At 33.7% G+C, this 12712-nt stretch overlaps 1 protein-coding gene across 1 annotated transcript in view; it reads left to right on the top strand.

Annotated features, from left to right (window-relative positions):
* The first annotated feature begins 292 nt into the window (after positions 1-292).
* LOC117099958 (complement factor H-like) overlaps positions 293-12712 on the top strand; it is a 14803-nt gene continuing 2383 nt past the window's right edge. The window contains exons 1-11 of the mRNA XM_033239491.1: positions 293-367; positions 1676-1849; positions 2928-3113; positions 3792-3986; positions 5066-5239; positions 5734-5940; positions 6668-6862; positions 7289-7292; positions 10874-11043; positions 11526-11729; positions 12089-12295. Coding sequence (XP_033095382.1) covers positions 313-367; positions 1676-1849; positions 2928-3113; positions 3792-3986; positions 5066-5239; positions 5734-5940; positions 6668-6862; positions 7289-7292; positions 10874-11043; positions 11526-11729; positions 12089-12295 — 1771 coding nt within the window. The 5' untranslated portion in view covers positions 293-312. The remainder of the gene's footprint in view (positions 368-1675; positions 1850-2927; positions 3114-3791; positions 3987-5065; positions 5240-5733; positions 5941-6667; positions 6863-7288; positions 7293-10873; positions 11044-11525; positions 11730-12088; positions 12296-12712) is intronic.

Below are 12712 nucleotides of genomic sequence, written 5' to 3'. Positions count from 1 at the left end.
ATGATTAAGATATGGGATAATACTCATTTTAATAGTGGTTGTTATATTTTGGAATTCAGAATGTAATACATGAAGGATTGAAGATATATAGTTGTATCATTATATTCACCATTCAAACAAGCTTAATTCCTAAAATTAGCAGTTGAAATCATACGGTCGTGAAAGACACTCCTTAACATTGGTAAACCTATGATCAGTAAGAATACATGTACCGTATATCCGGTATAATTTCCTTCAATAAATTATGGATAATAATACATCGGATCTCTAGTTCTCACTTGACCTAGGATATTCAGGACGTTTGGAAGCAAAATGCATCGGTTAATCTACACACTAATAAGTCTATGTATACCCTATGTCGTGACGGGTAAGTTGAGGCATTAATAAGTCAGCTAATTCATAGCTAATTTGATATGTTTGTTGAGTCAAATCAATATCGAGCTTAATTGAATTCATCTTTTTAAATTCTCTACCGGTTACCACCTATCTTTTGGTTATATAATGCTCATATGAGCATTTAAATATTAGTTTACTCACTGTAGAATAAAATCTGATATCGTAGCCGCACACGCAGTATTGAATAACGATGAGTACGGGTGTGTATGCATGCATGTAAATGTTATCTAATAATAAAGTAATTATTTGAAATATAAAACAGCAGTGATAATAATAATAATTAATAATAATAATAATAATAATAATAATAATAATAATAATAATAATAATAATAATAATAATAATAATAATAATAATAATAATTCTTCAAAGAGCGTTCCCGATTGCGTCGGGGAAAGCTACGCAGTGAAAGGATTGCAGTGACAATGCTGTAGTGGTATAGAAACCAAGCTTTATAGAGTGGATGTAAAGTGGTTGAATTCACAGCAAGTAGACATATAAACTTATGATATGTCTAGTCGTAAAGCAAAATAAAAACTCATGTTTTATCCGAAATGTGAATAAACAGTGCAGTAATTCGAACTTATTGTTTACGTGGCGCTAATGTGTCCTCGTACTCTTACGGCTGTTGTACTGGGGGAATGTATAGTCGAAGCAACAGCCTAATGTGAATTAATGGGTTTTAAATGTTATCATGATTTTTAAAATACATCAAATGATGCTGACATTATTATTTTTTAACTTAAATTCTGTGTAATCTTTTCAATAATACCAACAGTAACAATTCGAAAAAAAGAACAAACTTTTTTTTGTTCTTCTTTTGATTTAACGTTTCAAACTTTATTTAATATGTTGTTTTATATAATAATGATAAAAATGAAACAATGTGTGACAAGAAATTTACAAACGAACAAAGTATTATCTTAATTACAATTTATTACACTTATTTTGTCAAATCACGATAATTAAGAACCCAATTTTGCCCCAAAAAAGACATTAAATACATCATCAAAACGCTACAAACACCGGAGCAGCTGGGGGTTTCGCCCACCACACCCCCAATAGCCTCTAGGGCCCTTTGCTGTCCCTGGTCCCACCGCCTGGCTCCAGGCCTTCGGCCCTTTGTTACGCCACTGATCCTTTGTAGCCCTGCATTAACATTTTTGCAACCCCTCCCGCAGGTGGGAACCACCCTACGTCCCTAGCTAAACTTTAGAAGACTTATTTCCAGTTTGTGTGTGAATAATACACGTTTTCTATTTTTCTATGTTATTCATAGCAATCTGTACCATCCCAACTGTCCACCACAGCAACAATGATGCAAGTAATGTTATCTTGAAACATGGTCAATCGGTGACTTACACATGTAATGACGGTTACTACTCTGAAGATGTCTTACAACTGACATGTCGGAATGAGCGCTTTACTCATGATCCTCCTGTATGCCGAGAATGTGAGTGTATTCGCTTTCTGAAGATGTTAAATGTTCAATTGTTATTGCCCTTTTTTGTTTTTATGTTAATACGGTATGCAAAATACAAAGGAAAAGTTTGAATAACAATGCATACAAATGAAATCAACATAATATAATAATATAGATATATTGTATTACATTATAAATCATATATGGATTATATGTAAAATATATTTACAATTTCCTAACCTTTGCATTTTGCCTAGGTCGAAATTAACTCCGGCTATATAAAATTGATTATAAGATTGAAAAATATTAATCTTATTATTTTAGTTAGTGATACTATGTACACGTTTTAATTATTGTTATTCACTCGTTAACGTCATTATATTTACATTTAAATTTAATGTATTGTTTAAGTATGAATTACATGTCCATGTAAAATTAATCTTATTAATCTTAAAATTGTATATTTTAAATAATATAGTAATAGACATAGCCGAGGTCTAGCCTAGGCTAGGCCTAAACAAGTGACTATATCATGTGAGTGTATAACATTATGAAAAATATAAATAAAAAGACAAATTGTGAATATATAAAGGAAGAAGAAAGAATAGGAAAGAGATTTGGAGCGGCTGAAATATTTTCCGAAAATATACAATAGTAGTCATTGAATATGCTATTATTGCATTACGTTTTTGTAAATAATTTTGGGCACTAATCGTCAGAGGTCTCGGTGCCACAGCCTACACTTTTCATAATTCGAAAGCTAATTAAAATTTAATCAATTTAAATCTCCATCATATTCATAATTTTGGTCTTCTTTTTGTCTTTTCGTTGTATTCATAAGTGTTATAGGCCTTAATATTATTATAATTCAATGTGCCCTTTTCGTGGTCATTCGAAGACGGGGAAGCAACTACATTTTTTATTTTTCTAACTAAGCCTACAGCTGTACCAATCTTCAAAAATATATTATCACTCTCTTATTAATTATCAATGTATAGTAATATTTTAATTGTCTACACATAATAAGTTTTCATTAAGATTTTCAAACTGTGTTTATAGTAATGAGTATATTAAAATCTTAACATCCCAAGCGTTTACTTAATTTCAGCTGAATGTGTATTACCTGATATTCCTATACACTTAGAAGTTCCACCCGAATACAATCCAGGGGAACGTGTTATTTTCGGCACCAGATACGATATTAGTTGTGAAAAAGGCTACACTTTGAATTCTGACAATGGCATATGGGAATGTATTGGAGGCGAAATGTCATTTGATCCTGTTTGTAATGAAAGTGAGTGTGCCCAAATAAAACATATCATTTTTCACAGGTTACATGGGAAATAAATTATAATTATATAATTAATAACCCTTGAAATGAATACCATTTTATGTTTTTAACAGACTTTCACAACATGGTGTATGATTGATTGCAATGCAGGTCATTAACATAACGTTCAAGATATAGGCATACTGCTTGCCAAAATAAGATAGGAAATTTATTTTGGATGAAGGTGGTAAATTAATTGGGCAGTGGGGGACAATTACTGTATAGGCTATTACTTGGCTTTGATTCAATTTTTAAAAGTTTGTTGAAACTTATTAAAATTATAGATAACGTCACTCAGGATGAGGTTCTCGATATATAATCGTTCTTAAATGAAGCTCTTAAGCCTGGTTCCCATAAAAACGCTACACGACATCGCCGACTCCTTTGCCGACGCTGATTAGTCAGTTGAATCAAAGAGCGTCCCGATTGCGTCGGGGAGAGCTACGCAGGATTGCAGTTACAACGCTGTAGTGGTATAGAAACCAAGCTTTATAAATCGAGTGGATGTAAAGTGGTTGAATTCACAGCAAGCGTGTTTTATACCAGTTTCATTGATAAAGTACTATAGTATATAAGATATTGTTCCCAGGTTACGTGCATTATGAGAAGATTTATATGCATGTTATTTTAAATTTTGTTTAGATTCATGTCCTCCGCCAGCTAATATCAAAGATGGATATATAACCTATTCATCAAAACCGGTATCTGGATTGTATTTAGCATATACAAGTGCAACATATAATTGCAATGATGGCTTCAAGCTGAGTAGAAGTGGAGTAAGATCTCGCAGATGCAGAGAGGGAAAATTCAAAGGAACAGCTCCAACATGCACAGAAAGTAAGTTAAAATTCACCCTTTTCATTTGAATTAAGGGGTGATTAAGAAATCTAACAAACTATTATTCTATCTAACATTGGACGAGTCATTAGCCGAGTGGAAGGCACGAGTCCCGCTAAATAATAAACTACAGCCTTCACCTCGGGGATGGTTCGAGCGGCTCCTCGCCCAATCCTTTTCAAATAAGGTCCTGCACATTAGGCTTGTGCTCACACCTCAAATAACACATTGTGACTTTTAGAAGAGAAGGGGGTACCCCAATGCTATGGTTCATTTTTACCCCCTGTCGTTGTGGAGTAAATGTAAACATGAATATACCAAGCGCTTCCGGCTGCTGTAGGCACGGACCACGCCCATACGCAATTCAGCACAATTACGCTTCAAGTTATGGGCTTTTCTTTTACTTTTATATCTTCGTACTGTAAGCAATTGAGGTGTTTAAAGATGTGTATAAGAGACAGGCCTAATGTGAATTAAGGGGTTTAAATGTTATCATGATTTTTAAAATACATCAAATGATGCTGACATTATTATTTTTTAACTTAAATTCTGTGTAATCTTTTCAATAATACCAACAGTAACAATTCGAAAAAAAGAACAAACTTTTTTTTTGTTCTTCTTTTGATTGAACGTTTCAAACTTTATTTAATATGTTGTTTTATATAATAATGATAAAAATGAAACAATGTGTGACAAGAAATTTACAGACGAACAAAGTATTATCTTATTTACAATATATAAAACTTGTCAAATCACGATACAAAATTAAGAACCCAATTTTGCCCCAAAAAAGACATTAAATACATCATCAAAACGCTACAAACACCGGAGCAGCTGGGGGTTTCGCCCACCACACCCCCACTAGCCTCTAGGGCCCTTTGCTGTCCCTGGTCCCACCGCCTGGCTCCAGGCCTTCGGCCCTTTGTTACGCCACTGATCCTTTGTAGCCATGCATTAACATTTTTGCAACCCCTCCCGCAGGTGGGAATCCCCCTACGTCCCTAGCTAAACTTTAGAAGACTTATTTCCAGTTTGTGTGTGAATAATACACGTTTTCTATTTTTCTATGCTATTCATAGCAATCTGTACCATCCCAACTGTCCACCACAGCAAAAATGATGCAAGTAATGTTATCTTGAAACATGGTCAATCGGTGACTTACACATGTAATGACGGTTACTACTCTGAAGATGTCTTACAACTGACATGTCAGAATGAGCGCTTTACTCATGACCCTCCTGTATGCCGAGAATGTGAGTGTATTCGCTTCCTGAAGATGTTAAATGTTCAATTGTTTTTGCCCTTTTTTTGTATTTATGTTAATACGGTATGCAAAATGCAAAGGGAAAGTTTGAATAACAATACATAAAAATGAAATCAATATAATAATATAGATATATTATATTACATTATAAGTCATACAATTTACATATATGGATTATATGTAAATTTGGATTATATGTAAATTTACAATTTCTTAACCTTTGTATTTTGTAATAGGTCCAATATTCCTTTGTAGTTTTTCTTATGATTCATTACCTTGAATGTTTTGGAAAATCGCACGTCAATTTGGAAACAGTTTTGTTTGCCATATCTATTTGCAATTTTTCCTGTACAACAATAATATTTATACCACTTTTGGCATTTCAATAAATATATTTCAAATGAATACTTAAAGTCACAATATGACTTCAAAAAATACTATCAAAGCCAAATGATTTTTGTTAAATATTTGTTTACATATAAGCACCATGTCCTGGAATTTCATCGGACCATTTACAAGTAGCGTACAACAACAACCCAGCCACTACTACAGTAAACGGTTTACATGTATATGAAGCAGGCACCATAGCAGGGTTCCTATGTGTTCCAGGCAATCTCTACTACGCTAGTGAGCCAACGGCAACATGCCGGTTAGGTCAATTTCAGCCACAAGTTACCTGTGAAAAATACGGTAGACAAGAGAGAGGATTCGTTTGATTTTATTAGGAAAAAATCAATATCAATGAGCCCTACTGTATATTTTTTAAAAACTGTAAAAATTAATAATACAAATTATTGTTAGGCCTGGACAGTTATTATCATTTTATTATTGTTGTCGTCATCATCATCTTCACTATATGTCATTCATTGTCACTGTCTCAGTCACTTTCGCTATTTCTATCGTTATTATTATTATTATTATTATTATTATTATTATTATTATTATTATTATTATCAATGGTGGTAGAGTGGTATTTTGGTATTAGTAGTATCGGTAGTAGTATTACTTGTAATAAGGATCTGTATACATTATGCATCATTCTAACATTATTAATATGTAGTCTTACTAATTTGTTAATCTGTAAACCTTCAGCAACCTGTCCTAGTGAGGAAGTCACACATGCCACGGTATCATATAAATTATATACAGTATATATATTATATATATAGTATATATATTATATATTATATATTTTATATATATTATATATATATTATTTCTGTACGTCGTTTCTAGATGTGTATAAGAGACAGATATAATATATATATATATATATATATATATATATATATATATACTATAAGCCTATGTTCTTTATTCGAACACTGTATTTATCTTTCTTTTATTATTAATACATAATTTAAGAGTGTTAACCGCGGTCTTGTTTTATATGCATGTTATTTTAAATTTTGTTTAGATTCATGTCCTCCGCCAGCTAATATCAAAGATGGATATATAACCTATTCATCAAAACCGGTATCTGGATTGTATTTACCATATACTAGTGCAACATATAATTGCAATGATGGCTTCAAGCTGAGTAGAAGTGGAGCAAGATCTCGCAGATGCAGAGAGGGAAAATTCAAAGGAACAGCTCCAACATGCACAGAAAGTAAGTTAAAATTCACCATATGCCTTTGAATTAAGTGGTGATTAAGAAATCTAACAAACTATTATTCTATCTAACATTGGACGAGTCATTAGCCGAGTGGAAGGCACGAGTCCCGCTAAATAATAAACTACAGCCTTCACCTCGGGGATGGTTCGAGCGGCTCCTCGCCCAATCCTTTTCAAATAAGGTCCTGCACATTAGGCTTGTGCTCACACCTCAAATAACACATTGTGACTTTTAGAAGAGAAGGGGGTACCCCAATGCTATGGTTCATTTTTACCCCCTGTCGTTGTGGAGTAAATGTAAACATGAATATACCAAGCGCTTCCGGCTGCTGTAGGCACGGACCACGCCCATACGCAATTCAGCACAATTACGCTTCAAGTTATGGGCTTTTCTTTTACTTTTATATCTTCGTACTGTAAGCAATTGAGGTGTGAGTGATAACAAAAAAGTAATGGAAATTTATTACAAAAGCCATAAAAAAAGTCATAAACAAGGTAAATAGAATTTATTTGGAACTGTGACTTAATTATTCTTAAGAGCACTTGCCAAATCAGGTTTTCCATTTTTACGTAAAAAACCATGGTCAATGTTGATGCGTGTGACCCTCCGAGTCACACACATCTTTGGAAGAATGAGCTTGTAATTTGGTTTATACCTAATTGATGTGTATAATAAGGGAAAATTTGACAATTCAAGGGCGTAGGCTGGGGGTACGCCCCCAAAAGGGGAAAATGTTCCGCTGGTGTAGGCCTAAGCCTACAATGGAAAAGTAGAATTCATTCAAGTAGAATTCGATTAGGCCAACGAAAGTACACATATAAACCTATGATATGTCTAGTCGTAAAGAAAAATAAAAACTCATTTTTTATCCCAAATGTGAATAACAGTACAGTAATTCGAACTTATTGTTTACGTGCCGGCGCTAATGTGTCCTCGTACTCGTACGACCGTTGTTTCTGTCCACTAGGCGAATTCGACCAAAATGCGATTATTTTTTTTATTACACGTTCAATAATTAACTACGAAATTCTTCACTGCGCATGCTTATGGCTAAGAGCAAAAATTTATGATTCGCACTATTGGAGGGGACTGCATAAAACTTTTTGTGCCAGTGGATTGCAACATTAAAATGGACTCTGGTATCTACACAGGAGCAAAATGTGCAATAAACACTAGAAACGTTATCTTATTATTAATCTTAAACTTTGACGAAAAACTTGGTTAATGATGATATAAAACCGATTATTGAATATTAAAAAACTTAAGGAAAATTTGGAAAAAGGGGTAGATGATAGGAGTTATCAAATTTCATTGACGTTTGCCTCAAAATCTGTAAACTTATTAGGCCAATAAATAAATAAAAAACAAAAACAAAAACAAAAAAAAACATAGATTATGGTTTTTCCTAATTAAAAAAAATATAGTTAATCAACTGAATTTTATATAGCCGTTATTACATTAAACAATAATTATACAGAGCCTTTGACATGTACAGGTCTATCTATCTATTGCGATTTATTTAAATAGTGATATCACAAGCTTGCACCAATGTAACTCCAGTGTTACGTTGACGCAATCTCGCAATGATGTCATAATAATCAGTGGCGGATTCAAGTGGGGCCGAGTCGACCCACTCGCCCCCACCCCCTCCTAAATTTTTCAAAATTATTAAGAAAATGGGGAAAACCAAGGAAAATTATTTTTAGAATTCAGGTCTGAGAGAACCATTTCTGGCCATCTAGTGGCGTCATAATAATAAATTTTCTTATCCTCAGCCCAAAACACGGTGGGGCCGAGGTGATCTAGTTTCTCCCTGTTCCTCTTTATTTCGCTTTCCTGGCGCCACTGATAATGATAAATTAAGTAAATCACCTCCATGTTTGTGAAATCAAAATGCTTAATGTTCTGTGTGCTTCCTATCTCCCTAGTCCTGTTTGATCGTAAATTAGACGGCAGTATTTCCACTCACAATCTGTCTCTTATACACATCTAGATGTGTATAAGAGACAGGTGCAACATATAATTGCAATGATGGCTTCAAGCTGAGTAGAAGTGGAGCAAGATCTCGCAGATGCAGAGAGGGAAAATTCAAAGGAACAGCTCCAACATGCACAGAAAGTAAGTTAAAATTCACCATTTGCCTTTGAATTAAGTGGTGATTAAGAAATCTAACAAACTATTATTCTATCTAACATTGGACGAGTCATTAGCCGAGTGGAAGGCACGAGTCCCGCTAAATAATAAACTACAGCCTTCACCTCGGGGATGGTTCGAGCGGCTCCTCGCCCAATCCTTTTCAAATAAGGTCCTGCACATTAGGCTTGTGCTCACACCTCAAATAACACATTGTGACTTTTAGAAGAGAAGGGGGTACCCCAATGCTATGGTTCATTTTTACCCCCTGTCGTTGTGGAGTAAATGTAAACATGAATATACCAAGCGCTTCCGGCTGCTGTAGGCACGGACCACGCCCATACGCAATTCAGCACAATTACGCTTCAAGTTATGGGCTTTTCTTTTACTTTTATATCTTCGTACTGTAAGCAATTGAGGTGTGAGTGATAACAAAAAAGTAATGGAAATTTATTACAAAAGCCATAAAAAAAGTCATAAACAAGGTAAATAGAATTTATTTGGAACTGTGACTTAATTATTCTTAAGAGCACTTGCCAAATCAGGTTTTCCATTTTTACGTAAAAAAACCATGGTCAATGTTGATGCGTGTGACCCTCCGAGTCACACACATCTTTGGAAGAATGAGCTTGTAATTTGGTTTATACCTAATTGATGTGTATAATAAGGGAAAATTTGACAATTCAAGGGCGTAGGCTGGGGGTACGCCCCCAAAAGGGGAAAAATGTTCCGCTGGTGTAGGCCTAAGCCTACAATGGAAAAGTAGAATTCGATAAGGCCAACGAAAGTACACATATAAACCTATGATATGTCTAGTCGTAAAGAAAAAAAAAAAACTCATTTTTTATCCCAAATGTGAATAAACAGTACAGTAATTCGAACTCATTGTTTACGTGCCGGCGCTAATGTGTCCTCGTACTCGTACGACCGTTGTTTCTTTCCACTAGGCGAATTCGACCAAAATGCGATTATTTTTTATTACACGTTCAATAATTAACTACGAAATTCTTTACTGCGCATGCTTATGGCTAAGAGCAAAAATTCATGATTCGCACTATTGGAGGGAACTGCATAAAACTTTTTGTGCCAGTGGATTGCAACATTAAAACGGACTCTGGTATCTCACAGGAGCAAAATGAGCAATAAACACTAGAAACGTTATCTTATTATTAATTTTAAACTTTGACGAAAAACTTGGTTAATGATGATATAAAACCGATTATTGAATATTAAAAAACTTAAGGAAAATTTGGAAAAAGGGCCGGGGTAGATTGTAGGAGTTATTAAATTTCATCAACGTTTGCCTCAAGATCTGTCCGAGGAAAAACAAAAATATTTTTTTCAACAGCATGCTTCCGTACAGTAAAGAACATAGCATACAGTACTGGGGGAATGTATAGTCGAAGCAACAGCCTGATGTGAATTAATGGGTTTTAAATGTTATCATGATTTTTAAAATACATCAAATGATGCCGACATTATTATTTTTACGTTAAATTCTGTGTAATCTTTTCAATAATACCAACAGTAATAATTCGAAAAAGAGAACAAACTTTTTTTTTTGTTCTTCTTTTGATTGAACGTTTCAAACTTTATTTAATATGTTGTTTTATATAATAATGATAAAAATGAAAGAATGTGTGACAAGAAATTTACAGACGAACAAAGTATTATCTTAATTACAATATATAAAACTTGTCAAATCACGATACAAAATTAAGAACCCAATTTTGCCCCAAAAAAGACATTAAATACATCATCAAAACGCTACAAACACCGGAGCAGCTGGGGGTTTCGCCCACCACACCCCCACTAGCCTCTAGGGCCCTTTGCTGTCCCTGGTCCCACCGCCTGGCTCCAGGCCTTCGGCCCCTGTACCATCCCAACTGTCCACCACAGCAACAATGATGCAAGTAATGTTATCTTGAAACATGGTCAATCGGTGACTTACACATGTAATGACGGTTACTACTCTGAAGATGTCTTACAACTGACATGTCGGAATGAGCGCTTTACTCATGATCCTCCTGTATGCCGAGAATGTGAGTGTATTCGCTTTCTGAAGATGTTAAATGTTCAATTGTTTTTGCCCTTTTTTGTTTTTATGTTATACGGTATGCAAAATACAAAGGGAAAGTATGAATAACAATACATGAAAATGAAATCAATATAATACAATAATATAGATATATTATATTACATTAAAAATCATACAATTTACATATATGGATTATATGTAAAATTTACAATTTCTTAACCTTTGTATTTTGCAATAGGTCCAATATCCCTTTGTAATTTTTCTTATGATTCATTACCTTGAATGTTTTGGAAAATCGCACGTCAATTTGGAAACAGTTTTGTTTGCCATATCTATTTGCAATTCTTCCTGTACAACAATAATATTTATACCACTTTTGGCATTTCAATGAATATATTTCAAATTAATACTTAAAGTCACAATATGACTTCAAAAAATACTATCAAAGCCAAATGATTTTTTGTTAAATATTTGTTTACATATAAGCACCATGTCCTGGGATTTCATCGGACCGTTTACAAGTAGCTTACGACAACCCAGCCACTACTACAGTAAACGGTTTACATGTATATGAAGCAGGCACCATAGCAGTGTTCCTATGTGATCCAGGCAATCTCTACTACGCTAGTAAGCCAAAGGCAACATGCCGGTTAGGTCAATTTCAGCCACAAGTTACCTGTGAAAAATCCGGTAGGCAAGAGAGAGGATTCGTTTGATTTTATTAGGAAAAAATCAATATCAATGAGCCCTACTGTATATTTTTAAAAATTAATAATACAAATTATTGTTAGGCCTGGACAGTTATTACCATTTTATTATTGTTGTCGCCATCATCATCTTCACTATCTTTCATTCATTGTCACTGTCTATGCCACTATCTCTATTGCTATTGTTATCGTTATTATTATTATTAACGGTGGTAGAGTGGTATTTTGGTATTAGTAGTATCGGTAGTAGTATTACTTGTAAGAAGGATCTGTAGACATTATACATCATTCTAACATTATTAATATGTAATCTTACTAATTTGTTAAAATTTTAACATTTAGCAACCTGTCCTAGTGAGGAAGTCACACATGCCACGGTATCATATAAGGATGAAACAGACAATAATTACATTCCTGAGGATGGACATGTCCGCCAAGGAGTAACAAGAGCTGTGCAATGTGCCTACCCATATACAATCAGCGGAAAATCTAAAAGTGTGTGTACAAATAGTGGACAATGGTCAGAAAATATACCATCATGTGAAAAGCGTAAGTACCTAGCAAATGAAATAAAATTATTATAATTGTCATAATGATAAGTTGATTTAATTATTCTTTCAGGTATTATGATTATCATTATCACCATCATTATTATCAACATTACTGAAACTAATATATTTATGGCATTACTATATTTATTACTAGTCATATTGTAATTTATATATACATATATATATACTGTATATATATATAAATGAATATAAAGTTGTCAGTTCAGGCAACGTATAGTGCTCGATGCTATGCAGAGCGGTATAATAATAATAATAATAATAATAATAACTTGTCACCATCATTATTACCAACATTACTGAAACTAATATTTTTATGGCTCTAATCATATTGTAATTTATATACATATATATATATATATACATATATATATATATATATATATACACATATATA

Source organism: Anneissia japonica, unplaced genomic scaffold (genome assembly GCF_011630105.1).
Source record: "Anneissia japonica isolate Jap-2015-1 unplaced genomic scaffold, ASM1163010v1 scaffold10712_len34958_cov120, whole genome shotgun sequence".
NCBI classification, from domain to species: domain Eukaryota; kingdom Metazoa; phylum Echinodermata; class Crinoidea; order Comatulida; family Comatulidae; genus Anneissia; species Anneissia japonica.
Note: the sequence above shows the minus strand (reverse complement) of the source record. Positions and strands in the feature narration are given on the sequence as shown.